Source organism: Mixia osmundae (assembly GCF_000708205.1).
Source record: "Mixia osmundae IAM 14324 unplaced genomic scaffold scaffold_1, whole genome shotgun sequence".
NCBI lineage: Eukaryota > Fungi > Basidiomycota > Mixiomycetes > Mixiales > Mixiaceae > Mixia > Mixia osmundae.
Window position 1 is genome coordinate 1,703,840 of NW_014575563.1, and position 27,630 is coordinate 1,731,469.

At 56.4% G+C, this 27,630-nt stretch overlaps 14 protein-coding genes across 14 annotated transcripts; 7 read left to right on the forward strand and 7 right to left on the reverse strand.

Annotated features, from left to right (window-relative positions):
- Nucleotides 1–59: 59 nt before the first annotated feature.
- L969DRAFT_92073 (uncharacterized protein) lies at nt 60–5,277 on the forward strand (the record flags this gene model as incomplete). Its single annotated transcript, XM_014715745.1, has 10 exons — nt 60–1,139; nt 1,190–1,358; nt 1,571–1,728; nt 2,434–2,547; nt 2,620–2,808; nt 3,006–3,024; nt 3,256–3,349; nt 3,409–3,442; nt 3,495–4,011; nt 4,064–5,277. 10 exons carry the CDS (start codon nt 60–62, stop codon nt 5,275–5,277), a joined length of 3,588 nt encoding a protein of 1,195 aa, XP_014571231.1.
- A 186-nt stretch (nt 5,278–5,463) lies between these two features.
- On the reverse strand, nt 5,464–7,982 carry L969DRAFT_44501 (uncharacterized protein; the record flags this gene model as incomplete). The annotated part of the gene is made up of 2 exons (XM_014715746.1): nt 5,464–6,481; nt 6,526–7,982. The coding sequence occupies 2 exons, from the start codon at nt 7,980–7,982 to the stop codon at nt 5,464–5,466; spliced, it is 2,475 nt and encodes an 824-aa protein (XP_014571232.1).
- Nucleotides 7,983–8,106: 124 nt separating this feature from the next.
- Nucleotides 8,107–9,090, forward strand: L969DRAFT_92075 (uncharacterized protein; the record flags this gene model as incomplete). The annotated part of the gene is made up of 3 exons (XM_014715747.1): nt 8,107–8,109; nt 8,165–8,454; nt 8,511–9,090. The coding sequence occupies 3 exons, from the start codon at nt 8,107–8,109 to the stop codon at nt 9,088–9,090; spliced, it is 873 nt and encodes a 290-aa protein (XP_014571233.1).
- A 3-nt stretch (nt 9,091–9,093) lies between these two features.
- L969DRAFT_43182 (uncharacterized protein) lies at nt 9,094–11,528 on the reverse strand (the record flags this gene model as incomplete). The annotated part of the gene is made up of 3 exons (XM_014715748.1): nt 9,094–9,728; nt 9,775–11,005; nt 11,055–11,528. The coding sequence occupies 3 exons, from the start codon at nt 11,526–11,528 to the stop codon at nt 9,094–9,096; spliced, it is 2,340 nt and encodes a 779-aa protein (XP_014571234.1).
- A 105-nt stretch (nt 11,529–11,633) lies between these two features.
- L969DRAFT_164447 (uncharacterized protein) lies at nt 11,634–12,580 on the forward strand. The gene is made up of 2 exons (XM_014715749.1): nt 11,634–11,971; nt 12,028–12,580. The coding sequence occupies exons 1-2, from the start codon at nt 11,640–11,642 to the stop codon at nt 12,221–12,223; spliced, it is 528 nt and encodes a 175-aa protein (XP_014571235.1). The 5' UTR covers nt 11,634–11,639; the 3' UTR covers nt 12,224–12,580.
- On the reverse strand, nt 12,270–15,112 carry L969DRAFT_42705 (uncharacterized protein; the record flags this gene model as incomplete). The annotated part of the gene is made up of 12 exons (XM_014715751.1): nt 12,270–12,939; nt 12,990–13,079; nt 13,160–13,509; nt 13,557–14,055; nt 14,104–14,124; nt 14,175–14,242; nt 14,288–14,450; nt 14,496–14,649; nt 14,698–14,782; nt 14,830–14,881; nt 14,929–14,965; nt 15,025–15,112. 12 exons carry the CDS (start codon nt 15,110–15,112, stop codon nt 12,270–12,272), a joined length of 2,277 nt encoding a protein of 758 aa, XP_014571237.1.
- A 174-nt stretch (nt 15,113–15,286) lies between these two features.
- On the reverse strand, nt 15,287–17,411 carry L969DRAFT_43519 (uncharacterized protein; the record flags this gene model as incomplete). The annotated part of the gene is made up of 7 exons (XM_014715753.1): nt 15,287–15,382; nt 15,435–15,530; nt 15,577–15,891; nt 15,938–16,451; nt 16,499–16,635; nt 16,686–16,998; nt 17,047–17,411. The coding sequence occupies 7 exons, from the start codon at nt 17,409–17,411 to the stop codon at nt 15,287–15,289; spliced, it is 1,836 nt and encodes a 611-aa protein (XP_014571239.1).
- Nucleotides 17,412–17,555: 144 nt separating this feature from the next.
- On the reverse strand, nt 17,556–19,001 carry L969DRAFT_92079 (uncharacterized protein; the record flags this gene model as incomplete). The annotated part of the gene is made up of 1 exon (XM_014715754.1): nt 17,556–19,001. One exon carries the CDS (start codon nt 18,999–19,001, stop codon nt 17,556–17,558), a length of 1,446 nt encoding a protein of 481 aa, XP_014571240.1.
- A 359-nt stretch (nt 19,002–19,360) lies between these two features.
- On the forward strand, nt 19,361–19,879 carry L969DRAFT_43983 (uncharacterized protein; the record flags this gene model as incomplete). Its single annotated transcript, XM_014715755.1, has 2 exons — nt 19,361–19,431; nt 19,663–19,879. 2 exons carry the CDS (start codon nt 19,361–19,363, stop codon nt 19,877–19,879), a joined length of 288 nt encoding a protein of 95 aa, XP_014571241.1.
- A 63-nt stretch (nt 19,880–19,942) lies between these two features.
- L969DRAFT_42693 (uncharacterized protein) lies at nt 19,943–21,888 on the forward strand (the record flags this gene model as incomplete). The annotated part of the gene is made up of 3 exons (XM_014715756.1): nt 19,943–20,468; nt 20,518–20,664; nt 20,714–21,888. The coding sequence occupies 3 exons, from the start codon at nt 19,943–19,945 to the stop codon at nt 21,886–21,888; spliced, it is 1,848 nt and encodes a 615-aa protein (XP_014571242.1).
- Nucleotides 21,889–22,083: 195 nt separating this feature from the next.
- L969DRAFT_92082 (uncharacterized protein) lies at nt 22,084–22,507 on the reverse strand (the record flags this gene model as incomplete). The annotated part of the gene is made up of 3 exons (XM_014715757.1): nt 22,084–22,210; nt 22,260–22,389; nt 22,444–22,507. 3 exons carry the CDS (start codon nt 22,505–22,507, stop codon nt 22,084–22,086), a joined length of 321 nt encoding a protein of 106 aa, XP_014571243.1.
- On the forward strand, nt 22,220–24,357 carry L969DRAFT_84523 (uncharacterized protein). Its single transcript, XM_014715758.1, has 4 exons — nt 22,220–22,614; nt 22,667–22,814; nt 22,868–23,002; nt 23,056–24,357. The coding sequence occupies exons 1-4, from the start codon at nt 22,562–22,564 to the stop codon at nt 24,115–24,117; spliced, it is 1,398 nt and encodes a 465-aa protein (XP_014571244.1). The 5' UTR covers nt 22,220–22,561; the 3' UTR covers nt 24,118–24,357.
- Nucleotides 23,883–25,108, reverse strand: L969DRAFT_57404 (uncharacterized protein). The gene is made up of 2 exons (XM_014715759.1): nt 24,279–25,108; nt 23,883–24,227 (listed from the first exon to the last, which is right to left on the reverse strand). Exons 1-2 carry the CDS (start codon nt 25,065–25,067, stop codon nt 24,129–24,131), a joined length of 888 nt encoding a protein of 295 aa, XP_014571245.1. The 5' UTR covers nt 25,068–25,108; the 3' UTR covers nt 23,883–24,128.
- On the forward strand, nt 24,985–27,602 carry L969DRAFT_164460 (uncharacterized protein). Its single transcript, XM_014715760.1, has 3 exons — nt 24,985–25,127; nt 25,186–27,190; nt 27,239–27,602. The coding sequence occupies exons 2-3, from the start codon at nt 25,211–25,213 to the stop codon at nt 27,458–27,460; spliced, it is 2,202 nt and encodes a 733-aa protein (XP_014571246.1). The 5' UTR covers nt 24,985–25,127; nt 25,186–25,210; the 3' UTR covers nt 27,461–27,602.
- The last annotated feature ends 28 nt before the right edge of the window (nt 27,603–27,630 follow it).

Sequence of the window (27,630 nt, forward strand, 5' to 3'; positions counted from 1 at the left end):
AGCCCTAGCCCGAGTCGTACGAGGCGCCTGCAGGAGTGGCATCGTCCCGTCAGACGGCTATGAGCTCAAAGGGCGACTACAGACCCCGGCCACGCTCGCCTGCAGGTTCTTCGCGCCCAAAAGAGGATGAACGCAACAAGCCTGCTTCTGGCCAACCTCACGATGACCGACGTGCTCCCGAACGACCCAAAGCATTCGGCGGAGGACATCCTGCCCGGCGACACCAGTCAGCCACGCCAGAAGCGGGCGAGATCAAGTCGGACGATATGCTGAAAGGCGCACGCCGCAATCAGAGCAGGAGTACCAGTCCTGCTGTCCCGAGGGATGGACCGGGTAGAGACAGCAGAGATCGCACTAGACCTTACGAGTCACGGCCGCGGTACAGGGAGAGGTCCAGAACGCCGCCTGGCTATCGAGGTAGAGCGCGTTCACCACCGCCCGGTCGATATAGACCTCGCTCGAGGTCACCCCCTCACCGAGGCAGATCTAGATCACCAGGCTACAGACCGAGTTCCAGATCTCCGCTGCCCTATCGTGCAAGATCGCCAGGCTATCGCGCCAGATCACCTCCTCATCGTCCCAGATCGCCAACTTATCGCGCTCGGTCGAGGACACCGCCGAGACGCTCGAGAGGTGATCCTCCCCGAGACATCGCACGAAGACCTCGCTCACCCTCGCCTCGCTCTCACCACGCTTCGTCATCGGGACATAGTCCCAGCGTGCAAAGAGCAAAGTCGCCACGCCCGAGCAATCCTCGAGCTGACCTTAGCTTACCATCTCAGCCCGAAGAGCCGAACAAGGCGGCGTACAGTCGCGGCTCGAGACCTGAAGAGCGCAAGGATGCCAAGCCGGATATTCCGCTCGATCCATCGAGGACTTCGAGCCAAGCCGTTCCCGCGCCGGCAAAGCCAGCCACGTTGTCATCAGCCCTCAAGCCTGCTGCTGCCATGTCGTCTGTGCCGACTGCCATGACAAAGACCAACAATGCAGATCGCCCGAGTATACCCTCACGCGCGTCTGACTCGTCCAGCAAGGTGGAGACAAAACCGGACCCTCAGGCTGAGGTCGATTGGAAGACTGTCAGCTTCAAGCCGACAGCACGACAACAGCCGAGCCTGACCGCAGACCTAGATGCAAAGGTGAGCCTGTGACTTCCGTCATGTGCGCATGCTCAATGCTAGCGGAAAAGGTGGATACACTGCGAGCGAAACGCCTGAACGACTACTTTGGTCGTGATCTGAAGGAACAGCTCAAGGCGTTCAAGATCAGAGAATCGCTCGAGCTCTATACGATGGACGCGAACATGGCAAGCGAGCGAGCTCAGCTCATAGCAGCTCAGGGTATCAAGCTTGGCGTGGGTCAGTCGACACTTCCGTAATGCTGCTGTTGTACGCACTGAGCCGAAGTCTCTGGCTAATGTCGAGAAGCGCTCAGCTTCACTATTGCGCAGACGGATCAAGGTCTCTCCCGGATCCAACTATCGCTTCCGATGTCCTTGATTTGGGGATTGCATAGAGATCCGCTCTAGTACAGTCAAACGCTGACCATTGCTATTGTCATGCCAATGCAGTCTGCATGCCAAATTTGTATTCGGACCAGAGGGCGCCTAGGCACAGTACTACCCATGAACTCACCATTCCGGCCTGGGTGGAGCACATGACCTTTCCACCTTGTCGCCGCACAGCTGTAGTCGAAGAAGGCAAACAAGCATGTCTTCCCCAGGGCAGGGTCTACACGAGCGCGGGGGAGTCGGACAGGGACCGAGAGCAGCATGGGTTGTCTCTGCGCTATTGTGTGCGCGCGATAGCATTACAGGATCGTCCTGAACGGGCGCTGGCCGTGCTAGATGTCATAGGTCACACCGAATCACAAGACGTCCCCGCGGCGATTGGCCCGGATTTTCCATCGAGATCTATGAGGCGAACGCTCGAAAACCTAATTCTTAATGAAGCCGAGGGAGGCCGCGAGTCGCAGTAAAGTGAATCGGAAGTCGCTCGATCTCCGTCTCGATTACTGGCGGACATCGCTGATGCGTCCGCGCTGTCGATTGTTTGTTCTCATTCGTGGAGACAGGCCTAGCCAAGAACGCAAGGGTTCTTTTCGTTCTTGTCTCGACAGCTCGCGACTGAACAGCCAGCCCTGACACATGTGACCTACCAGTCAGGCAGTTCAAGTGTCGCTCAATCAGTCAATCAGTCGTTTCTGTTGTCGCTCTGAACTTGTTCGGTTTGAGTATGCGTGCAGTCCCTCGTGTTGAAGTGCAAGGTTTTGGATGTACCTTCGGTGTCTTGCTGCATGGCCTCTGCGAGCCCAGTGATGCTTGAGCGATGGGACTTGCAAACGTTAATCGGTGGCAGTTTAAAACTGCTCTCCCGTGTTCATCGAGAATCTTATGCAATTTGCGATTCCTATCCCGATCGCTGCGATGTACAGCCTTTCGATTCGATGCGCGAGCAGCAACGCCATCTTGTGCTGGGCGCAAGGCTTGTCCGGAGGGACGAGGAGGAATCGCACGAACCAGAGCCTCGCGACGACTTGCGCATCACAGTACCAGCAGGCTGGGATTGACGATATAACGAGCACTCGACGATCATCACCTGCACATCCGGGACTACGCAGGCACAACAAGTAGTTGACGAATCAAAGCGGACATCACAGCAGCGAGCTCAGGCCCAAAAGAACTCCGGAAGCGTGCCTTCGCAACCTACTCACGATCGTAGGAAGCGTCACGAGGACGCAGATAGGCATCGTTTCATCCCAGACAGCGGACTGAAGGGCTTCCCTGCCATCTCTTCCGATTTCGGACGCGTCTTTGAACGAGACCGGCCATCCCTGACATCAGACTGAATTGGTCTGGCCGCGCGTGCCATCTGGCAATACAAGGCATTCCGTCAACCTTGATACTTTTGCGGACGAGAACGCTTCTGCTGGGCGTGCCTGACTGCCTTTCCCGACCGACTCGACAGAGAAGGATGGCATTACTCGCCCTCATGCACCCTACCTAGGCACCTGGCAAGATCAATCGTACGCATCCAGCCAAGCTCCTGCGTCACACCAAGGTTCCGACCCAATTCAACAGAGCTCTATCACGAGCAAGCTCGGCTTCGTCTTTCATTCGTCGACGAGGTTGTGAACTCAAGCCAACCTTTGGCTCCATAAATCTGGTGAAACATCCCCAGCTGGCGACCCGCTCTTGCCTTGTCACACAGCCCAACATCTTATAAGACCGCCCTCGTCCTTCTCGGTCCAACGCAGCTCGACTCGACAGGCTTGCACACTACTACTGCTCGCTAGCTGTCGACCTCGAACATCAACTCCAACAACGCTGCGCTCTACTACTGATCACTAGGTCAGCGCTTGGTGTCTCGAGTCTCCATCGATCAGATCTGACATGTTACCCCCATACAGGCACATTCACGATGACGATCAACACTACCCACCCGTCGCACATTCAGAACCTGATAGGCCACCGTATCGATGACGATCGTCTCGAGTTCGTCTCCGTACTCGGAGTCGGCGCGTACGGCGTCGTCTATCTCGCTCGCGATATCCAAGCCTCCATCTCTGGCGATGGCCCCGTCTTCTACGCTGTCAAGTGCCTCAACAAGCTCGGCCTTGACACTCGCCAGCGCAAGTTTCAGCTCAGAGAGCTCGCTCTCCACAGTCTTGCTGCCGCGCATCCCAATATCGTCAGCCTGCACAAGATCCTTGACACGCCTTCGTGCATCTATGTCATCTTGTCATACTGCCCCGACGGCGATCTCTTTGGCATGATTACTGAAAAATCAAGATATCTCGGCGATGACAAACTCATTCGTCACGTCTTCTTGCAGATCGTCGAAGCTGTCGAATACTGCCACTCTCAGCAAATCTACCATCGCGATCTCAAGCCAGAGAACATTCTCTGCTGCGATGACGGCAAGCAAGTCCTGCTGGCCGACTTTGGCCTAGCGACATCAGAGAAGACTTCTGGTGACTTTGGTTGTGGCTCGACGTTCTACATGTCACCTGGTGAGCATCTTTGCAAGCTGTTCCCGCTCACTGCTCATTTCCCTCTCCGCAGAATGCCAAGGCGGCCTGTACCATCGCCTGAGCTCGTACTCGACCCCAAGCAACGATGTCTGGTCACTAGGTGTCATTCTCGTCAATCTGACTTGCGGCCGCAATCCCTGGAAGCAAGCTTGCCCATCAGACGAGACTTTTCGCGCTTTCACAAAGAACCCAGACTTCCTGCGGTCTATCTTGCCAGTCTCGAAGCCTTGCAATGAGCTCCTCAAGCGCATCTTTGCTCTCGATCCCGAAGAGCGCATTAACATCACCGAACTGCGCGCAGCGGCAATGGCGATACCCCACTGGACCATGACAAGCGAGGAGCTCAAGACTGCTACCAAAGCTACTCGCGAGGCTGCAAAGGCAGTCATCGCCGCGACGGCAGCCAAGGCAGCTGTCGCGCCCATGCCAATCGTCTTCACTGCGCCAGCATGGCAAGGCGTGCCCGCCACGGCTGCCGAGGTCGAGCGCGCGCTACAAAGTTCCGGCGAGCTCTACGTTGACACCACTTCTCCTGAAGCCAGCTCGAGCTCGAGTGACGAGGTCTTCAGCCCGACGAGCACGGCCTCGAGCGCGACTTCCAGCGCATCATCACCTCCCAGATCGCTGCACAAGCGCCTACATCGAGGCTCGATCCCACAAGAGAACCAGCATGTCTCCACACCAAGGAGACCCAGCTATCCTACGCGAATTGAAGACTGCAATCGATCAGTTTCTCCACTGCGGACACCAGAGCTCGTTGCAGACAGTCCTTCCTCTGTCTCCTCTGGGTCCAGCTCACAACCGCCCTCATCACCTCAGACGCCGAGCAAGAGCCGGACACGCTTCGACATCCGCCGGCTGTCTCTGCTGCAGGCGAAGAAGTGGTCATCCAAAGAAAGCGTCGTCTCATGCTCCTCGACATCTTCGTCAGCAACAAGCTGGATGCCAACAACACCAGACGCCGATACTTTCGCCAATCAACAAGTTCAAGTCTTTGATGCTTTCTCTGTTTCAACACAAAGCGGTCGCCGGCGGTCAAGCACATACGAGTACCGTGACGGCAAAGACGATTCTAAATCTGCATATCCTTGGGCGATGCAGCCACCTCTTGCAGAAGACTGCTTCGAAGACACCGAGATGGAAGTCGACTCGCATACGTATAGCTACCCGCAAGAGCTGCTACCGAGTCATCCCAAACAGCTCGCTGACGTATCGCGTTCACGACCCTCCATCAATGCTTTCTGATCAGTTTACTGCACATCGCATCACATCGCATCTCGCAAAACTACACGCTTGTCATTGTGCTATCATAATTATTGTTGTGACGATGCAACATTATTCGACTGCCTCTTGCGCTATGCTATGCCTTCGGTCTCGTGCGGACTCATACTTGAGTGTTCGTAAGTTCGTGTGTATGCGATAATGCTCGTATTAGATGTCAAAGGCGCTGCTGCGCCAGCCGTTACGCCTGAGCTCTTTCTTTTCCGTCGTCTCGACGAGCTGCTTTGCAGTGTCTGCTTCTTCTCGCGCGCTCGCCAGACCGTCTTGCGTTGTTCTCACCCCATCAGAAGCCTCGTTTGCGGTATCGCGTACTTTGCGGCCAGCTTCAGACACTGCCTCGCTGACTTGCTCTTTGATGCGTTGGCCGGATGGTAATGCGCCTTGCTCGCCGTGGACAATCTGCTCGTCAACACCAATTGCGAGAACGGCCTCGCCCTCGTGATCCAGCTTGACAGCTCCCTTCGCAGTCGCTTTCCAGCCGGAATGGTCGTCAGGATCGGGACTCTCGGCCTCTTGCTGAGGCGGTTGCGGTGCCTCGGGATCGGAGCTGGCCAGTGCACTCATGTATGCCCAGAAAACGCCTTCGCCTTGGCCTGTGATCCGCTTGTTGGCTTCTGCTTGCACGCCGGCCAACTCGTGATTGAGTCTCTCAAGTGCGGATTTGATCTGCTCTTGCAGCGCAGAGCCCAGACTGCGCTTGAGATAGAATCGCGCAAATGGTCTGATGAGCCACGCAAGGATGCGGTGACGACTCCGGCGCAGGCGAATATCTGCGCTCGAAAGCTTGACATTGACCTTCTTGACTTCGAACAGAGCATCTGGCTGGCCAAGGTTTGAGACGACCTCTTCAGGCACATCGACCTCAACGTCGAGTCCGATGCCGCGTTTGCCCAAGGTGATCTCGAGCAAACCCTGCTCAGTCTTGAAGAACCAAGCGTTCTTGCGACGAACGAAGAAGGATATATTTCTGGCTGTCAGCTGCACACCGTGAAGGTGCACATGAGTTGCCGTAGAGGCTTGTGTGAGGAACTCCTTCAGTCGAGGCCGGCGATCGATCTGTATGTAAGTCTCGTTGCGGATCCAGAGCGTGTCTGGCAGTAGCGATAGGCCTTCGATGATGAGATCATCGAGCACTAGCTCTACCGATTCGCTCACGTACTCAGTCCTGCTCTCGTTCAGGGGGACAGGGAGCACAAGTGTACAGAGACTGACCTCGGCACGGGTAGCTGAGTCAAGAGCGAAAGAAGGCGGGGCAGGATCAAGTTAAGCACGTCCTTGTAGAGACCCGTCGTCTGACCTCGAAAGGTCTGTAGGCTCAGCTTGCCAGAGTCGGCAACATCTTTGAGGACCGTGCGAGCGGCTCTGAGCATCTGAGCCCGCGTTGGCTCCTCTTTGAGCTCTTTGAACAGCAGCTCAGATTGGTATTGCAGCTCTTGAGCGTGTTCCTTCCAGACAGGATCTTTCTGGAGCGCATCTTGTGCTTGATCGTATAGCATCTCGGTCTTGCGACGAGCTTTGCCGGATGTTGCGAATTCTCGGTCGCTGACGCAAGCGATGAGAAAATCGTTCATATCATCGAGCAATTTCTTGAGAGTATCGTCGTTTCTGATGGAAGTGATGACAGCGTCAAGTGCCTGCTGAGCCTTGTCAAGCGAGAAGTTGCCACCAGCGAGTCCTTCGAGGGCCTCTCGAAGAGCTACCAGGGTCGACTTGATGTGATCATTCTTATCATCCAGTTCCGTGCTCTTTGCAGCCTCTTCTATCCGATCGGGGATTTCGACCGTCTTGTCTGCATACTTTTGAACGATCTTGACAAAAGTCTTGATAGATGATTGGAGAGTGCCGTTGTCGTGAATGCGGTTGACAATGCCTTGGAAGCGCTGAACAGCTAAATCGCGCGCTTCCTCTCGAGCCTCCTCATTAAAGGTCTTCTGGACGCGCGAAGTGACATGCGCGATGTTCTGCTGACCCGTCTCGGTGACCGACTGAGCGTGCTCGATCTCTGCATGTAGCACACCATCTCGTTCCTCTGCCTGGCGCTTCTCGTCGTCTGTTTGCTTGGCAGTGGGTCGAATTTCGTCTTCGACTGCAGCCGCGACTTCCTTGACGCCGCCCACAGCATCCGCCAGCAGATCACGAAGGAGCAAGACAACATCGGCGACGATGTCTGTGCCTTCAGACACGAGCGTAGACCAGAGCAAGTCAAAGACGGCGCGTATTGCTTTGAGGACATCTGTCGAATCATCCACGACTTCTTGTCCGCTCAGCGGTACTTCAGCGCCTGCGGTATTGACTTGAAGCTGTACAGATGTCTTGGGCAGATGGTACAATAGCCTCTGTAGCTGATCCTCGCCGTTGCAAGTCGCTGACCAGTGCTTAACCGCCTCGAGCAGATCGTTGATGTCTTTGAGCGTTGTCCGTCCTTGCTTGCTCAGTGGCGCTTCCTTGGACTGCGTCAGACCTGTCTTGGGCCATTGCGCAAGTATGTCAGATGTTAAAGCGAGATCGATGGCAGCGTTGAGTTGCTGCTGTGAAGGGAGCTTGCCCGCGCGCAGAGCTCCATAGGCCGCTGCCAAGTTGAGTCGAGTCTGTTTGCCGGGCAAGTCGTCCACGGAGCTTGACGGACCGAACACATCGCTCAGCAAGGGTGTGCGCTCAGTAGCGCTCATTTGATCGCACGGACGAAGGGTGGTCGTTGGAGAGGCGATGACGAGCATGGGACACTTCTATGTCGTCACTTGAATTGACTGGGCCGTTACATTCGGACCGCTTCCAAAGCTCGAAAGCTGCTCGATGGTACGTCTTCTACGTTGGAGCGGCATATGTCGCATATTCTGAGAGTCATGCACAGTCCAGGAACGTACTGCTGACGTCTTCCAACTTGCGGCTGGACTCGCGGCGGCCGCTCGAAGTCAGACCGATCACTTGCACGCTTGACGTCCTCAAAGGGCTTGAGATTGATGGCTCGGCTTCAGTAGAGCAGGGACTCACGAGAGTCTCTGTGAGTGTGTGTGGGCCCCGAGAGCCTAGAGCAGCGAGAGGGGCGGGCAATGCACGACAGGACAGGGTCGTCATCAACGTCGAAATCCAGACTGCTACTTTCTCTGGAGTCGACAGACGGAAGCGCGGCAGGAACGACAGGCCAGTCGACAGATGCATATCAGCTTCAAGGGGCTGACTGCGTCGTCGTCTGGCAGACGCACCGTCGAGATGGCCAGCTCCATCAAAAACACTTTCGAGCCCGTCATCATGGGCCAGCTCTACCCTCGTGCGCAAATAGACATCTACGTCATCATCCTGCAGCAAGACGGAGGCACGCTCTCAGCCGCTATCAACGCTACTTCTCTCGCACTGTCACATGCAGGCATCGCGATGATCTCCCCTATTGCGTCCATCTCCGTCGCGTGTTTGCACGATACCCCACTTCTCGACCCTTGCGGCCAGGAGGAGTCCGAGCTACCGTTTCTCACAGTCGCTTGCTTAGCTACACGACCGATAGAGATGCTCGACGGCGAGGCGCGGGACGACGCAATGGAAGGCGACGAGGAGGACAGGCTTGGCAAACTGACACTTGTCACCTTGGAATCTCGCTTGAGTACGGACCGCTTCGAAGGCATGATGCGATTGGGTCAGCAAGCTTGTGTCGTCATTGGTCAAGAGCTGGAACGAGTCACCCGAGCATGGGCAGAACCGCTCAGTGCGAGGATACGCAGTCGCGGACTTGGCGCAGGCTCAAAGCTTGCAGTGCAGAGCGAGGCAATGGAAACCAATGCATAGTGCCTAGCTGATACTAGACTCCGAGAGGCCCCATTGACCTACTCGCTGCATCGCAAGTGGCCCGCCCTGCGCCATGTCTGACTCACTGAGCGCATCACTTACGCATGCCCATGGATCTTTACCGCCGCCGTGCTGCAGGACCGACGCAGCGTATCGTTCTCCATTTTCGCGCGATAGCGCATCGTCCGCAAAGAGCGTCTTCCATACCCGGTCGGCGAGAACAGTGTCAAAGAGATACGAGTAGTATGTCGAGCCGTAGCCGTATAGATGACCAAACTGAGCTTGCCAAGACGTGCGCTCGCTAGAAGGCATGACGCTGTGCGTGTGTTGCACGTCTTGCCAAGCTTGCGACGAATCGAAGGAATGCTCGCCCGGCGCGGCAGAGTGGAAGAGTTGGTCGAGCGCGGCCATGTTGATTTGAGCATTCGTCTCGATGTGTCGAAAGCCTCCCATTGCAGCTTGGAGCTGCCGCAGGATCTCTATTGGTAGAGGCCGATCTGTAGCGTAGTGACGGGCAAACAAGCCGAGCACTTCGCGGGAGGATGCAAAGTGTTCCATGAGGACCGAAGGCAGCTCGACAAAATCTGTCGCGCATCTTGTGCCAGAGACTTGATGAAATTCTGTCCTGCCTATCATTGCTGCAAAATCGTCAGCGATACTTCCTCGTCTTGCGAGTGAGCTCACAGTGTAGCGCGTGACCCATCTCGTGAAACAGTGTCGTCACCTCTGACCAGACTAATAAGCTTGGCGTAGATAACGAAGGCAGGTCGAAGCTGCACGTCAAAGCGATAACAGGCAACTGGTAGCGCTTCCCACGACTGTCTATTTGTAGCGTATCCTCCGGCAGTCCTTCAAATTCGCCTCGGCTGACTTGCATGCCTTCGTACATGATCTCGCTCGATTGTCGCTGGGCCGCGCCAAAGTCGTCTGCTGCATCATCATCATCTACCCGTCTTGAGCATTGGATCGTGTAGTGTGCAGCCCCTTCAGCCTTGCCTTGTCTCTCAAAGAGATCAAAGTAGATCACGCCCACCTGACCGTCCGTGTCGTGAAGCACGCGAGCTTTCCTGACGGCTGGATCCCAGACTTCGCCCTCGTGCGTCTCTTCGAGCTCGAAGCTGAGGCCATAGAGCGAGGAGAACATCCGGCTCAGTCCTTGTATACACGTTCCTGCAGAAAAGTAGGGTGACAGCACGCGCATGGATGTCGGTCTGCCTCGCTCGGCCTGACTGTGATCTTGTTCGACGTAATAGTCACGATCCCAAGGGGCGATCGTTGGCAAAGTGCGAGTGCCTTTTTCCTGCTGCTTGTATCGAGCCAGACGGGCCGTCTCTTGTAGCGCGAGCGGCTTGTTCTGGTCGATGAGTGAGCCTAGGAAGGAGTTGACGCTAGCCGGCGTCTTTGACATCTTATCGACTAGAGCAACATCTGCCCAAGAACCCTTGCCGACGAGATTGGCGAGCTTGAGTCTCGTCTTGAGTAGCTGCTCCAGAGTGTCGACCTGTTCTGGCTCGCTCCGCTGGGTGGCCAGATAGACCGCCTTGCGCGTCTCGGCGTTGGGATGTGTGCGCAAGACAGACTCGGCTTCGTGTGGCTCCAGCAAGACTTTGCTGCCTCTGCGCTGACTGACGCGAGCTAACAGACCGGCAAGACGGCCTGGCTTGGCCTGTGTGTCGAGAAGCTGTGCATCCACTTCTACGCTGGCTTGTTGGGCACTACAGCCTTGCAAGAACTTTCGACCGAGCTGCATGACATCGTCAGAGAGCTTAACGAATGATGTCCTCTGATCGTCGGGCAAGTGTATGCCGGATTTCTCGAAGTCTCGCACGAATTGAAGCGCGACAGTATGTGCAGCGAAGAGGTTGGGAGGCACGGTGGAGCCTTCTTGAAATGGCCGCAGAACTTGGACCATTGCCTGCTCGTCGCGTCAGTCTTGTCATCATAAGCCGCTAAATTCAGCTGACTGCATGAAGGCGCGTATCAATGTTGAGCTCGTTCATGTAAGTACACAGAGCCTCGTAAGTCTCATTCGCAGCTTCGACCCATGCTGGATCAGGATGGACGTGTCTCACCAATTCGGCCAGATCTATCACGCCGCAGAGCAAGTCCGACAAGCGATCGATCTGCTTGACCATCGTCACCAGTCCTCTTTCCGGTGGAAGGTCGGCTGCGGCTTGAGACATGCGCACGATGCGCTGAACGAGCAATTGAGCTCTTCGTACTGTCCTGCCCGCTAAAGGCATAAAATCGCTTGGGACCCGTAAAGATGCATGTCCTACGAGCCCTCTAGGTCGTCCCCGAGCATCTCGCTGGATCACCGGCCGCGCCCGTTGCCAGAGATGGCCATCGTCGAAGCCAGCACGAAGCGTCCTGTCGGCGTCCGCATCTCGTGGTCTGAACCCGCTGACGGCGGCAGTCTTGCGCGCAGACTGATGCATAGATCGTCGCAGAGGGCGCTGGCATGTGCACAATGCATGTTTGACGAGAAGACGGGAAGGTTTCATAGGCACGAAGTCACAGGCCAGATGAAATGTCGCCAATCTTTCAAAATGACATATCCGCGTGCTCAAGCCACGAGCCAGCAGCGAACGGCGGGCGATTCCATCAGCTCATCCAAGATGTCGTCGGAACTGCAATGGCTGCTAGTACGCAAGTGGAACGCCTACGGGCACAAGTCCGTCTCCCAGGGCATCAAGGTACTCTCTAAGGAGCCTGGCAATCTGCGCAACGTCCACACATTCAAGCAAAGCGGCCTCGTTCAGCCAAAGACGATCGGCATTGCTGCTGGACCCAACGGAAAGGGCTTGACCATCACGACCCGCAAGACCAAGAATGTTCATGCGGGTCACGTAAAGAAGTCGATCAGCTCGACTGGCGTCAGGTGAGCAGAAGCCGAGCGTGTCACCCCTCAGGCTGATGTCCTCCATCTCCTCACAGAGGCAACAACAGACGATCGTACGCGACCGTCGTCAACCGTGCTGCTGGCTACAGATCCGAGCTGGTGCGACCTGCCCTGATCCGCGCATCGCGTACACTCGAAGCGCAAGCACCCAAGAAGGCCACGCCTGCGCGCAAGCCTCGCGGTCGCAAGGCGAAGCGAGCGGCAAAGGCAGCAGCGGCCACAGAGGCATGATGCACGTGATTGCATTCCGTTGATGTTGCTACAGCTACGTGCGTGCTCACAGACTGAACAAAAGTGCGGCCAGAGCGACAAGGGGTCGTGCGATGAGGGTCGTGCCTGAGCTTGAAGGTGTACTGCTTGCGCTGGCAGATGCAGAAGCGGAAGAGGCTGCCGAAGATGCTACTGAGCTCGCTTGCGACACAGAAGAGCTTGCAGGCGCTGTCGTGCTCGCTACCGAGCTGGCCCCAGACGATGCCGCGGTAGCGTTGGCTGCAGCTGTGCCTGTGCTGATGGCAGAGAAGGCGCCACTGACAGATGTCGCCGAAGCGACTGCAATGGGGACTACTGTCGCAGGCACCGCGACTGCCGTCGAGTTGGCAGGGTGAACTTCGATTCGATCGGTATAGCCCGCAACGGTCGCATCCGACTGCGAAACGACGGAGATCGAGTAGAGTGGTCCTGTGACCGGCCACGCACTCGGCACAGTGAACGCAAAAGCGCCGCACGCTACGCCGCTGACGGGGACGCCGTAGCCTGAGCCAGCGTTGCAGTCAGAAGTGGTGGCGGGCGTCGAGGCTGCAATGACGAAACTCTGAGTGGTATCGTTCTGGTTGTTGAGGGAGATGACGACATTGCCCGACGGAGGATTGAGCCAATTGACGAGATAGTTGCTGCCTTCGTAATAGGCCACATGACACTCGAAGAAGCCACAAGCTGGCTCGGTGATGCTGCATAGATCGTCAGCTCTTTTTCTGTCGAATGAGCAATCGATACTGACTACAATGGCGTCGAGCCTGGTGTTTCGGAGCTCGTCTGCGCATACACTGAGTGTGCTACTGCGGCCAATGCTACGGCTGCTGCTCGCATACTGTCTCGGTTCGTGTGTCACCAGCCAAATTTCTACCGCAGCACTGGCGCGAGCTATAGGCGTGTCAATTTATATTCCACAGGCCCAGTACAAGAGTAGCGGCGGCTAAAGACGCGAATGACAGGCTCGATCGAACGCTATCGCTCGAAAATGGTGCAAAGGAGGCGACTGTAGCTGTGCTCGTGCTGTCGGTGCCGGCCGATGGGTGCAGACTTGCGCCGTTGGGTCCAATAGGTCGTGTGATGTCGCTGAAAGCGCATACGTCGCCAGTGCACAGACATTCGTTCTTGACGGGATCAAACCACGCTGTCGAGCAGTTCGAAGGCAGCCGGAAGCGAAGCTGGTCGCCATCCGAAGCTGCCACTTGCGCAGGCAGTGGCGTGTCAGGCGTTGGTAGACTAGACGGACAGCCATAGCAAGTCGAGAAATACTGTCACCTCATCAGCTGGCACATGCAATACCTTGCAGAAGATTCACATTGCCCTCGACGACGCAGGTGCTCTGTAATCCGGCTTCATTCGCCGGCATGCCATTGCAGATCTTCTCGCTGACATCTGGCACACTACACCCCAGCTCAGTGACTGCTGCGAGGTTGCTGAGGGTCTGTGGATTCTTCGCATAGGCTAGGAGCTGCTGATTGGTCACGATCCACACGCCAGGCAGATCCTGAGCCCAGCTGAGGAACTCGTTGAGCATATTGATCTGCAGAGCCGGTTTGGGCACGCCAGGATAGTCTGAGGCGAGGTGGATCGGATGCATGTAGAGACCGAACGGCGCTCTGTTGCCATTGTAATGCGTGAGAAAGGTCGACTTGAGCTTGGCAAGAACGTTGTCTGGATTGGCATCGTCCAAGTAGGGATCCATGAGCGAGATGTCAGAAGCAGAGTCGTTACCAAAGGTCGCATACATGGGAATCTCCCACATGCCGGGCAGCTTCGTCTTGCCTTGACATAGCCCGTCGACGCTCAAGCAGTCACTGCGCAAGGTTCAATGTATCATCAGCTTCGCGTCGCGATAGGCTTACTTCGCGAAGCCAGAATCAAGCCTGCACGCCTAGTCAGCTTTGCTTTGCGAGCAGAGTGGCAGGCAATGTACGTATAGGGCCAGTAGCAGTCGGTGTTGACTGCGTCACATGGCGATGCCGCGCTTACCGAAGAATCATACTGCGCTGCGTCAGAGTTGCACCTTGTAAGCTTTCATCGACGTACAGTGAAGCCTGCGGTGTGCAGACGGGTCATCTGTGCGGGTGTGTAATTGAGGAAAGGCGCTCTGAAGCCTTGTATAGCGCTCAGAGGGACACCCGCCAGCGTGTTGAGCGCAATCATATTGCCATTGATTTCCTCTGCCGATGCATCGCCAACGTGAGTCATCCTGCGAACGTCTCAGCTTGTTAGCAGCCGGTAGAGAATCACCGACGTGTGATCTGCTATCTCGTTGCCCGCTACGAGCAAGTCGGTCACGAGAGAATAGTTGGTATACGCGAGCGAGACAAAATAGGTCGATTTGACAGGGCAGCCATTCGGATTTGTGCGGTTCCCGAGGAACTGGCTTACTGCATCAACCGTATACGCTACATAACGTGCTCAGCAGACACGGGATGAGAAGGCCGGAGACCAACTTTGTACGGCGTCGTCATTTGTCCAAGTGATAAACATGGGCGTGTCCTTGGGACTGATCCCGCCCGGTGGTGTGAGACTGGCGCACTGCAGCTGGCAATTAGCTGAACATTCGTGCCACGCAATCGACGAACTTGGCAAGCGGGGAGCTTGCAGACTGATGCGTCGCAAGTATAGCCTGCCGCTCTAGATCTTCTGTCAGGCGTGAATGCTGGTGTGCACGAATGACGTACTCTGGCGAGCTGCTTGGCCCGCTCGTCGGTCCGCCCTCTATATCCCATACCCCTTATTCAGAATCACCCATGTGTGACTTGGGACAAAGGACATACCGCCCGCTGTAGTGCCTGCAGGGATCTGTGCGCGGACGAGGGAGGCAAGGAAGACAAGAGCTGCAATTCGGTAGCAGGTGCGTGACATTGTCATCGTACGACTGTCAGAGTACGAAGAGCGAATGCGATGAGTGCGAGAGGAGTGAGATCAAGCCGAGAGAGCATATGCCGTCGATACCGAAGACGCGTACGTTTCGCGAGATCGACACTGTTCAGGCCTCGGGCAGGACCGTGCGCACAGTCGATGCATGCAAGAGAGACATCAAGCGTTCGTCGAAGTTCGGCTGACGCTAGGGTCGATCTGTCTATTGCCGTCCATAAAGTGCTTGACCACCTCGGGCGTAACCTTGGCCCGTCTCTGTGCGTGCGTTGCACGCAGATTAGCAAGAATAGGAGCATGCTGGCAAAACAGTGCTTGCCTCTTGGAAGCCTTTGACAAACTCTTGCAGCTTGCCAATGCAGATCTTTTTGAGCTCGCCTGACAAAAGGGTACCTTTCCGATATTCCTGCAAAGAGTTTAGCTAGACCGCGTGACAGACGACATGGACCGACTTGTCCTATCCTCGCAAGCTCTTCATCATCGTCAAGGAAGAAGCCGAGATAGCGATACGCAACGTCGACGTCTGGATCGCCGCCCAATCTGCGATGCTCTTCGATGCTAACCTGACCCCCCGAGAATGCATGCTTGTTAATCTTCTGCTGAATCTGCTTGGGCGTGTCGGTCATGAAGATGGAAGACTCTGCATCGCTTGCAGACATCTTGCTCTGAGGGCCTTGCAGCGCGGGGAAGAATTGACTGTGTATCAGAGCAGGCTTTGGATACTTCAGCTTGGCTGCAACGTCACGCGTGAGGCGGAAGTATGGGTCCTGCCGCTGTGTCAGTCGTGCCATGAAGCGAAAGGAAAAAGCTCACCTGATCGATGGCACATGGGATCAAGCAAGGGATGTCAGACTTTGTGCCATATATCTGAGGGAACGAGTTGGAAAAGGAGGGTGCGGCCTGAACGGCGACAAAGTGACTTTTGCCGATATTGTCGGAATCGTTGAAGCCGAAGGCGGCCTTGCTCTGGTTGTACGGTATACATCTAGCAATTCGCACGACATTGGCGTAGAAGGCGCCGCCGACATAGTCAAGATCGTTAAAGATGAACGTCTTGTCGGGCTTGAAGCCACACGCGATGATGTCTTTCGCATTCTCGACGGAGAAGCCTTGCACTTGCTCGATCTTGAGCGCAGGCTTGAACAGGAACTTTTCGTCGTCTGTGAGCTGTACGACCAGCGGACAGTCAAAGACGTCTTGCAGCCAAGCGGTGAAGACAAAGGGTATCATGTGACCGAGGTGCATGCTGCAGCTGCTTGGCCCGCGTCCGGTGTAGAGATAGAAGGGCTTCCCTTGCTCGTAGCGATCCAGTATACGCCCAAGCTCTCTGTGTAGCGAATTAGTCGAATGCAAAGGGCTGGCGGGCTAGCTTACCTGTGAGAGAAGAACGTTCCCCTCCTGAGCAGCAGATGCGGCTTGCGACCTGTCAAGCGCTCCATACGATCCAACAGCTCTTTGTCTATTGGCCTCGTTCCGAACTGATCTATGAGCTTGGTGTAATCTATCGCGACCTGCAGACTCGCGTCACTGATGAGATATCTGTTTGCGCGACGAGACGAACCGCTTTGCCGTCGACGACGGCACCTTCGACATCCCAGGGCGTGACCTTTTGATCTGCTGCTGCTCTTGCTTCGGCAGTGAGAGGGATGGAGCCATTCGTCGCGGTCGCGCCCGAGACGACAGCCTCTGCTGGCAGGGCGCTCGAATCTGATACGGGCAGCTTGCTGGTAGACTGCTCAGGCAAAGCCGCTGTGGGTGCGCTCGGGCTCTCTATGACTGTCGCTAGGGGCATAGAAGCTTGATGGGCCGGAGCGGGCGAGAGGAAATTGCCCGTGGTACCAGCAGTCGTGCGAGCGGTTCCTTCTGCTTTACGACTGTTCTCGCATGCTCAGATCGTGCCACGAGCACCCGTACAAACTCACACTGGCTCAGGTGTCCTTGTGCCGTCCGCTCTGAGGTTGGCACGAGTGACATACTCTGGTTCGCCAAGCTCGAGAGCAGCAATGAGATCTTGTAGCAACTCTCTCGTTCGCTCGCGATCCTGAGCAGCACTGATCTCCTGCACAGCGCTCGGCTCGGCCAAGTCGAGCTTGCTGATCTGATTCTCGAGCTGCTTGACCTTTTCAGACTTTTGTCGCTCCCTTTCCGCTTCAGTGATGGCACTCGGTTCCGGCAGGATCATTTCGGCCAGTATGGCTGCATTGAAGGACGGTGTACGTCTTATGGGGCGATCTTGCTTCGGACCGAGCTGAGTGCCTTCGAGCACTGGCACAGACGGCGCCGTCATCTTGTCAACGGCGGCCACAAGCCTGTGAGCGACTAGGCAACGAGTCAAAAAAGCGCGTCAAGCCCAGCCTGGCCAGGCGTGCGTCAAGCAAGATGTAAGGTGCAACATGCAGACAACAACATATACAGCCGTAAGTGGTACGATCTAGCCATCCGTCTCGACAAGCTGCGGCGCATCCTCGCCCTCTTCGATGTAACCGTCATCATCTGGATCTTGCAAGAGATTGTAGTGTAGTTGCGTCTTGCTAGGCGTCCTGAGACTCGTCGCCGGGATCGGCAGAGGCTTGCTTGATGAACCGAGTTCCCAGCCGAAGCGTTCGTATGTCTGGACTGACAGGCTTTGCCAGCCTGCACAAACGTCTGACCATGCTCCGGTTTCGTTGGTCGGCAGAGCAGGCGCAGACCAGGCTGACTCGAGCGAACGAAGCGTGTCACGAAGACGGACGAGCTCATCGTGTAAGAAAGCATCTAGCCCAGGCAGATCCTCGTCAAAGAATTCTGTCCGAAGTGACGCGAGCTGAGCCGGCAAGACAGTCGACAGGAAGGTCTGGTACATCCTGAGCGCGACATATTTTGGCACGACCGGCCTTTTGTCGAAGTCCTCCCTTGCAGGACCGAGGATCGAGTATGACTGACACAGGAGTGAGACGATGGACTTCCAAGAGTCCAAGGCCGAGAAGTTGTGTACGAGCGTAAAGAGCACAAAGGCTAGCTGCAGTTCGCCGAGGAGCTGGCCAGGGTCGCCGAGCTGAAGGACAGTCCGTACGAGCAGACCAGACTTGTCCCTGCTGTCTTGAGTGAGTTCTGCGCCCACTGCGCCTTGTCGCCAACTGCGCTTGAGATCGAGCTTGACGAATCTCAGGACTGCATCGCTTTGCTCGTCTCTGGCATGCTGTGATACGGCTGTAGGAGCAGCATCTCTCTGCTTGCCCCATGTGGTCCGTCGCTCGGCTGAGGCAAGTGAAGGATGTTGGGCTTCAGATTCGTCTTGACTGCTCGCCATGACGGCGTCCACGAGGGCATCGCCTCTTTCGTCCATGCCTACTATCCTTGCGAGACACCTCTTGTCGATATAGGATGTCATCTTGGTCCAAGCTTCATGCCTCGCCTTGAAGGGGTAGGGCGCCAGGTGCTCATCGACAGAGCGTAGCTGATCTCGAGCGATGATCTCTGTTGGCAGGATCTGCAGCTTCCTCGCCCGCTTCTTCGGTCTGTCTGGCTCGGGCAATTGAGCAGACATCGAGCCAGACAGGGCATCTGAGCTGATGTCGTATGCCCTCGATACTGCTTCGCCAGCCTCAAAGAAGCGCAACAGTCCATGTCTGACTTCTACCCCTCCTCCGGGCAGAGCTCCGGCATCGCTTGGCTGATCTTCATCGTCAGAGTCAGTCTTTGGCTTGAGAAGGGCAGGCGAGGAGGAGAAGATGAAGAGGTGCAGGCCGGCAGGCAGGAACTTGACACCCTCAAATTTGCGGACGGTCCATAACGAGCCGTCGACGCCGAACTCGGACCCTTGCTTCAGGCCAGAGAGCAGGAAGAAGCCGCCCCGGTCAAAGAGCTGCCTCGCCTGGGCAGCATCGATCCCGCTCATCGACTGCCGTCTATCGAATCAGATCTGCGCGATTCAACGTTCAACGATGCCCACGAGAAGAGAAACCATTTTTGCGAGAGAAGGCCAGCTATGGGATGCTCGATAACATCGGGTCGATGCTCTGAACAGCAGGCTTTCCCTGATGCCCGCCGCTCTCCTGGGTTGGCCAGATCAGCGGCCGGGCAAGGAGATGTACCCCTTTCTCATGTTGATGCGCAATAGATTGCGTCCCCGTGCCTGGTCGAGAAGCCAAACATGCTTCTCCGTGGAGACTGGACAAACCCAGCCTTCCGGCCTGCTGAAAAGCCAGTTGTCATCATTTAGAGAGACAGCGATTGCGGCCGAGATTATTACAAGGGATGGCAGATCTGCACAACCCCACCGTCATCATCCTTCTTCCCTTGTCTGGGCTGCAGGCTATCGGCTACGGGTATGTGGGTCTTTTTAGGCTGAGCGCCCCATCAAGTTTTCGTGTTGAAATGGCCAAAAAAGAATGCGGGATGCGCTGCGATCGCGCCTAAGTTTGCTACTGCCCCTCTAAGAATGCGCACGCCACGAGCCGCAAAACGCAAACAGCGGACTGGCCAAGATGCCGGCTCAGCACGAGCTTGGCCCCCCTGACTCCGCGCCCATGCTACGCCCGGCTGCGATAGCGCACCAGGCTGGAGAGAGTATGTCTCGGACGAGAGCCTGCGAATGAGCAGATTGAGATAGACGACGCACGGACTGGTGGGTCCCCGACGGCGCACGGAGCCTCGAGCCAAAGGAAGCACGCCAGGAGCGTTGGCGTTGCGACGGGAGAAGAGCGAGCTCCCATCTTGCTTCCCAACCTCGCTCGTCCTGCTTTCGACGGAGGCGAGACCCTGGCAGCCAGGTAGACCAGACAGGAGCTCCCCCTTGAACTCCTCGAGCTTATCCGACTCCCACCTCGCCGCCACAATATGGACATGACACATCCGCCCCACGAGACCGACTGGACCGCTTCATCGCCTTCCTCGCTCCTCTCGCCCTCGACGAGCTCGCAGAGGCAACCGGCCTGGCGCTCGTTCGATTTTGCTCATACCGCCAGCATGCCTCCGCACGGTGCAGCCTCTCAAGCAGGTAGTCAGGCTGGCCTAGACGACTTTAGATTCTCAGTCACATCCGATACCTCGACCACATGTACCTCGCCCGCATCTATAGAGGAGCAACAGTCGCTCAACGCCAACACAAAGGCGAGATACGCTCGACCGGAGCTGCTCGTCGAGACCAAGCCGAGAGAACTGGATCCTGTCTTGACCCAGGCTCAGACGAACCAGCTTGCCACTTTTGCGAGCGAGATGATCACCTATCTCTGGTTCTCGTCCATCACCCAGCGCAAGACTGCCTTACCCGCAGCCTATGCCGCCACGGAATCAAGACCGCATCCAAGACAATTTAGACCGACTCCTGGCTTCAGTCACTTCATACGAGACGTCCTGCTGACCAGTGAGCCTGTCCATCTGCCGAGCTGCCCTTACTGACATTGCTGGTACAGCCCAAGTGTCGCGCTCAGTCGTCGTCCTCGCTTTGCTTTTCGTCTACAGACTCAAAATCCGCAATGTCATTCATGGTCAGCCAGGCTCAGAGTTCAGGCTCGCCATTGTCGCCTTTATGCTCGCCAACAAAGTCTTGGACGATCACAGTAAGTCTCTGCTGGTTCGTTGACCGGCCTCGCTGACACAGCGCCGCAGCCTACACAGCCAAAACGTGGAGCGAAGTCTCAGGCATCGCTCTCGGTCCGCTGCAGGCAGGCGAGATCGAGTTTCTCAAAGGTCTCGACTTCCGCATGCATGTGACAAGCCAGCACTTCGAGTCCTGGCAACTGTTACTGCTCGGTCTACGGAATGCGAACGAGACAAAGTCGGTGGTCGAACAGCAAGGTCTACGACGAAGTGCTCGCGTCGCCCAGCCTGTTCCACCTTGCCTGCTCGCACCGCGTCATAGCTGGCAAAGTGGTCAATCTGCCTTGCCTCTGCGGCAGGCTCAGCCGATCCAGACGATGCCGAGCATGCAAGCTCATACGCCATGGGCCTACTCGGTCCCCATACCGCAGCCTACGAGGACGGAAGCGGCCAGTCCGCATCACAGACTGGCGCTGCAGCATTCTCATTCTCGACGAACATCAAAACGTCTTGCAGCGCAAGAAGACGCTCAGGACGACATAGAAAGGCCGAGTGCCAAGCGACATGGTCCTGTCGCGCCAAAACGACAGCTTTCGTCTGGTCCGATGATCAGATCGGTGCATCCTTCGCCAGCTGTCAATTTATCACCTGCGATGTCTCTACATCCGGAAGTGGCGCCATTCGATCAGCTTACAGATGCATTCTCGCCCGCTAGAGCGCTAGAGATCCAGCAAGCTCACTACCGCGCTTATGCTGAAGGCCAAGCCCGACTAGAATTCTACCAGCTCGCGGCCGGTCGACGAGCGGGCATCTCAGAGAGATTTGCTCCTGCTCCCGCTCTTGCAAATACAGCTTCGCTACCCCACGCGCAAGTACACCATCGACAACCATTCATGGTGCCGAGCAACTCTGCCGGCCTCCACCCACAGTCTAGAACGACCCTGTCACTGTCCCCCGTCGATCTGACCGGTTCACGGCCCTCTCAGAGAACGCCGAACGTCTGGTCTGCTCCTCACACTAGAATGAATCATCTCATGACGTCTAGACCCTCCATCCTCTCGCCTCAATCGATCTATCCTGTCCAACAGCATCCGCGCCCGCCCGCGCCGGCCACCGGTGAAGCCTTCTCGAGCTTTGCAAATTGCGGGCCGCCTGCAGTGCAATGGCAACAGCCAGGTTGGCAGCTCGATTGGTCGCTACGACCTCTCCCTACGTGTGAGCGTTGCTTCATGATCCGTTCTTGACCACGAGACTGACTGACCATCACTGTCGGGACAGATCCAGGCCTCAGTTGAGCGCCTGCTCGCTCGCTAATGACGTCACGACTGCTCGTACGACTCGAAGCAAGAAGTGTGTATACCCTCGCAACGCATGCAGACCCAAGTCACATCAGTCGCATGTACATCTAGTCACGCCGATAAAATTCATGACGTTTGCTCTCAGCTTGCATTGCGCGGATCGTGGTCGACTCGTTCCTGCTTGCCCATCCGTCTTGCAAACACATGTTGGAGCTTCTGCTCGAGATTGGCTCGTTCACGTTCGAGCAAGACTCGCTCATTTCGCAGTCTGCCATCGTGTGAGCGCGTCCCTTCTTGCCGAGCAACTGAAGACGTACGAAGCAAGAGTGCGCTGAATAGTCCGTCGCTCGTGCGCATGTTCATCGTCCTCTCCTGCAGTATCGATGACTCGTGCGAGCTTCTCTGGCGGTGCCTTCTGCCGTAGCCAGTCACCCGCGTAAAGAGCCGCTGCAACTCAGCTTGTGAGCTGTTGATCTTGTGAGCCTTGCAAAGGGAGCGCACGAGGAACTATGAGGACGATGCCAATAGCCAGCCATGTCTTCTGTCTCGGCGACAGGCTGTTCATGCTCGATTCGTCGCTGGCTTTCGACTCGCTCGCTCGCATTCTCGCGACGATGTCATGCAGACCGATGACGCCGACAAGCTCTTCCAGGCCGACGTAGACGCAGCTAGGTCAGCTTAGCTTCCCAGCTGACCAGTGCGCCAATGCTGAGACGCTGTACAGATTCGAAGCTCGCCAGCAAAAGGCAAAAGCAACTGTCCACCTCGGCGACCCCATCAAGCTTTCTTCAAAGCCGCTCGACTTTGTGCTCCATGGCGATGATGTCTGGTTAGCAGAAAGTGGCTTCACTGCTCGCTGTATCGACCTCAAGGTTCGCTTGCAAGTCACAGCCTACAAAGGAGCCTGATGACAGATGTATGACAGACAGGCAAGACTAAGCACGTGTTCAGGGGAGGACACAGCGGTCCTGTGACGTGCTTGGCGCTATGGCAAACGAAGTCAAGATTGCTGCTGTTTACAGGCTCTTGGGACAAGACCATCGTCCTGTGGGACGTCAAGGCAAGTCGACCCAGGTCGAGACGCGCAGGCCGGCTGATGACTGCTCAGAGCAGACGTATGCCATACTTGCGCGGATCCAGAATGCGCACACAGACTTTGTCAAGTGCTTGCTCATCGTTCCTTCGCTCTCTGTACTCATCTCTGGCGGGTCTGACAAAGATCTTCGCTACTGGGATCTGCGCACGCTCGAGACTGCCGACTGGACGCCTTTGATCGACTACAAATTCGACACCGAGACAGATGAGGGTGACTTGGTCAGACCGACAGGTCTCTTGCCGCCCGTGCGTGCGCCTTTAAGACTCATGGGCAACGACGTCAAGGGCTATCCTGCGCCACTGCACATGCCCCAAGCTGGTTCTCAAGCACACACGCGTCCGATCGAATGCTTGGCCTGTTCTGCAATCAGCAGCAGCTCGAAGGAGTACGCGTTGTGGTCAGCAGACAGCATGGGCAAAGTCTGCTCATGGCGCTTGATGCGAAACGAAGACAGAGTTGTGGCGACCTTTGCTTGGCAAGCGAGATTACACGAAACGGCTATATACGCATTGTCACTTGCTGAAGACGAGCTATGGACTGCATCGGCCGACAAGGATGTGCTCATGTCGAGTGTCACTTTGGATGACCCCAGCAAGCCGCCGATGCCGCGGCTGCGCATCCGACACCCAGATTACGTCAAATCGGTCTTGCCCTTGGCCAATTGCCTACCTGGCGCACATCATGTAGTCACAGGCTCATCAGACGAAGCCATACGCATCTTCGATCTGGCTATGCTCGATAGCTTGACAGAAGCCGAACGATTGACGGGACTGAAAGCAAATGCACCCAAGGGATTGATAAACGAAGTGCAAGCGCACTTTCACGATGTCGTGCATCTCGCAATATGGACAGAAACTACAGCTGCCGGAAAGCGTCACCCGTGGTTGCTGACTGCGAGCTTCGATGCTACTCTGCGCAAGGCGAGCGCTGAGAGAATCAAGCGAGACGCTCTAGCTGAACGGCGCTGCAGTGGCCATGGCCGGACGTGCTCACTTTCGCCCCGGCACCTGCTGAGGCAGCACCAAAGCCGGAAACTGACACACTCACGGCCGAAGAAGAAGCAGAGCTCAACGAGCTGATGTCCTGAAGTCTATTTTGCAGCGTCTGGCTGCGTATCCGCCCAGTCGAGCAGATCCTGCAGCAGCCGGATTGCGCCGGTCTTGTAGCTCGAGCCAAACAAGACATAGTGCTACTCGTTATGCATCAGCATGCGCGCGTGCCGAGAGGCGTTGAGGCCCACATTGATATGATGGTAGACTTCATAGAGCTTCATGCGCTCTTCGTAGTAGGGCTGGCTTTTGGGCAAAATCGAATGATACTTGTCAAAGAACGATTGACCAAATCCGCCAAACATCTTTGCCAATCCGAGATCGCTCTCGCCGTGACCGTAATATGACGATGCATCGTAGATCAGTGGTTCACCATTGTCTGCCCTCGTGGCAATATTGCCACTCCACAGATCACCATGACATATGACGGGCGTGACTTTGATATCGAGCAGCATAGGCACTACTCGCTCGCACACTTGCTCGCCTACTTCTCTGAGCTTCTTGTCCGTGCACTGTGCGAGCAAGAAGCGCAAACGCCTGTCGCGCCAAAATGTCGCCCAATCATCCTCCCACGTATTGTCTTGGGCAGTAGGTCCGCAATGCGTCGTCACATGGAAGCCAGACTTGCCGTTGGGCGAGACAGCGTCCTTGTTTGCAGGATTGTGCAGCTCGCCGGCTATGCGCTCTGCCAATCTCGCAGAAGAGCTCATTCGTCCGAGGTCGAAATAGTCCGAGATCATGACCGCTTTGCCATCGACTTGCTCGCAGAAGTACACATCGGGTGCCAAGCCAGACGCTGCTTTGGCCATCGCCTTGAGCGACTCTGCCTCGCCGACGGTCTGCTCGAGCGATCGATCGCACTTGACGAACAGATTCGTGGAGCCATCTTTCGATCTGAGTCGGTTCGTGGAAGTCTGTACAAACTCGACGTTTGCAAACTTTGAGATTGCAGAGAGTGCACGCTGCACATAGGGATCCATCGCCGGAGTCGTCACAAAGCCGACACCTGGCTCTGGCTGCTATCTTGATTTTTTGATCACGTGAGTGTTTGTCTTGTCGCGACATGCCCGACCTGATTCGACTTGGGATTTCTTGCAGGCCTCTGTTGGCTTTTAGGCGCAGCATGCCGGTACGACAGGGCCCACGAGTAGCCTCTGGCCCTGTGCCTATCACTTCGGCACCGGAGCAGAGGGGCTCACGGTCGTACGACAGGCGACATGTCTCTTTGAGCAATCTGCGCTTTCCTACTTCGCAGCCAATCGAGAGGCAGAGGCACACATCAGAGTCGTACCACAGGACAACCGCACGAGAATCTGACGAGCTGCCAGCATTTGATGTCTCGCCGCTCAAGGCAGCCAGACAAGCAGCCAGGCAGGCACAGCTCGAGCCAACGGCGAGCAAACCGTCAAAGCGAACGCACGAAGAGACCCTTGTTGACCTTGGCGCGCCTGCACTCGATACGATCCCAGAGCACAGACACAAGAGACCGAGGGCTTCGGCGACAGACTTGATCGAGGACATCGGTGTCTTCAAACCGACCGCTGTGCCTGAAGGAGCAGATGCGAGCACGACGAAAGATGCAAGGCGACTGCTTGCCTCGCCCACCAGTCCCGCCAAGCGCGCACTGTCTAGCGCTATATTTGATACAACACTTGCCGGACAATTACCCGCCTGGTCTTATATGGGCCCCACTCATACCGATGCCCTGCCGACAAAATCAGAGCCAGGTTCTCAAGCGAGCGCTGTAGCGGCTCCATCAGCCAGCAAGACCTTCAGTCTAGCGTCGCCATCAAAAGTCCCCAAGGCGACTGTCCGAGCCATGTTCGCGGGCAGCACAAGTACCCCTGTGCATTCCGCATCGTCCAGCTTGCAGGCACTTGTGCATATCACAGAAGCCACGCCAACCCATGTCTCCACAGCAGGGCCACCGACAAGACCGAACTTGGACCCGCGCACCACTGATCCCTTGCCTCTGTTGTCGACATTGGTTCGCCCCGTCATGCCAATGCGGCTGGAATCTGCACCGACGATCTTGTCGCCTGCAGCCGGCAAGCAACGCATGCCCGGTCCAGCAATGCGTCCGCTCAGTCCTCGCAAGCCGACTCTTACGGACGATGTGCAGCTCCAGCAAGAATCTTCGCTCTCGCCTGTCGCCTTTCCCTCTAATTCGAGCGACACCGCGCGCACAAGCGCGAGCCACCTGTCTGCAACAAGCGTCATGAGCAGTGACAGGCCAATCGACGCGCGAATGAGCGTCGAAAGCCGCCAAAGCGCGTCTCCCCCGAAGCCGTCCCTTAGCACGGTAGGCAAGCTCTTGCAATCGCCGAACAGATTCCTCTTTCCATCTTCACCATCAAAGCGCGCGCAATCTCTCAGCTTGCCCGTCAGTCCTTCCAGAAGCAAGCCCATCTTCAGCTTCGCAAGCCCGAGCAAGAGCCCACGAGCGATCTACAAGGATGAGTCGACACCCAAGCGCTCGCCTGACAAGCGCTCTGCTTCGACACCCGGCCGTACTTTCTCACGCACTGCAATGAATGACTCGACGGCTGCGAATCTGAGTCACTTGCAGAAGATGCTCAATCGGCTGCAAGCCCCAAGAGCTCGGTCTGCTTCTGCCGAGCTTGCCACACCGGCTACTGTTGCGGTACCTCTATGTCAGAGCGCGCCGGCTCTGCCCACTGTGTCGTCGTCGACCACTGCCAGTCTCGTAGCAAGCACAGACCGTCGATCCAGGTTGCCACGCTATGTTGACCGCCAGGTACCTACAAAGCCGCCTCATATCGTTGCTCCCAGGCGTACCGAGGACGCTAGCATTGGCCTTGGCCGTCCACCTAGGGCGGGGCCATCGAGCAGCCGGACGAGCTCTGCGGCAATCTTGATACGAGGCACTAGTCATGCGAGCCTCCCCGAGCAGCGAGCCTTGGCATCGACATCGGGCGTTGAACCTCGATCGGTCAGCAGCCCGGGCGCGCTCGAGACGAAACCGGCGAACGCCATGTCGACAGTGCTCGAGGATGTCGTCGCATTTGTGGATGTGAGAACAGCGGAAGGCGATGATGCAAGCCAGCTATTCATCGAGATGCTCAGAGAAATGGGCGCCAAGGTGAGCCCGACTTGCTGAATGATGCGCCTAGCTGAGAACAGAGTCCAGGTGTACTTGCGTCCGTCGAATGCGCCGATTACGCACATTATCTACAAGTCTGGCAGACCGACGACATATCACTTTTACAAGTCTTGCATCGAGCCAAAGCCATTCATCGTCGGCACGAGCTGGATCTTGCAGTGTCATGCCGCTGTCGAGCGAGTCTCAGAAACACCATTTCTACTTGAGCTCGAGCCCGAAGCTGCTCTTCTGCCCAGAGTATGTGACTAGCTTTTGCGGCGGAGTCATTGCTGATCGACGAGTCACAGAGACGCTCGTCTGCGTCTGCACCGCGCGCCAGTCTGAGTCAGTCCGCGCAGCTCGAGCGAGCGAGGGACAAGGTGGCTCATTACGACCCGCCGAAGCGATCGCCACTGGCCAATCGATTGCAATCTGTGCTC

Excerpts from the sequence above, each read along its gene's own strand:
- L969DRAFT_84523 (XM_014715758.1), top strand. The coding sequence starts at position 22,562 with ATGCAGACCGATGACGCCGACAAGCTCTTCCAGGCCGACGTAGACGCA. Across the intron at positions 22,615-22,666 it reads GCCGACGTAGACGCAGCTAG|ATTCGAAGCTCGCCAGCAAA; the intron begins GTCAGCTTAGCT and ends GACGCTGTACAG. Across the intron at positions 23,003-23,055 it reads TCGTCCTGTGGGACGTCAAG|ACGTATGCCATACTTGCGCG; the intron begins GCAAGTCGACCC and ends TGCTCAGAGCAG.
- L969DRAFT_164460 (XM_014715760.1), top strand. The coding sequence starts at position 25,211 with ATGCCGGTACGACAGGGCCCACGAGTAGCCTCTGGCCCTGTGCCTATC. Across the intron at positions 27,191-27,238 it reads TCAGAGAAATGGGCGCCAAG|GTGTACTTGCGTCCGTCGAA; the intron begins GTGAGCCCGACT and ends AACAGAGTCCAG.
- L969DRAFT_164447 (XM_014715749.1), top strand. The coding sequence starts at position 11,640 with ATGACATATCCGCGTGCTCAAGCCACGAGCCAGCAGCGAACGGCGGGC. Across the intron at positions 11,972-12,027 it reads ATCAGCTCGACTGGCGTCAG|AGGCAACAACAGACGATCGT; the intron begins GTGAGCAGAAGC and ends ATCTCCTCACAG.
- L969DRAFT_57404 (XM_014715759.1), bottom strand. The coding sequence starts at position 25,067 with ATGGATCCCTATGTGCAGCGTGCACTCTCTGCAATCTCAAAGTTTGCA. Across the intron at positions 24,228-24,278 it reads AAGTCTACCATCATATCAAT|CACTATGTCTTGTTTGGCTC; the intron begins GTGGGCCTCAAC and ends CATAACGAGTAG.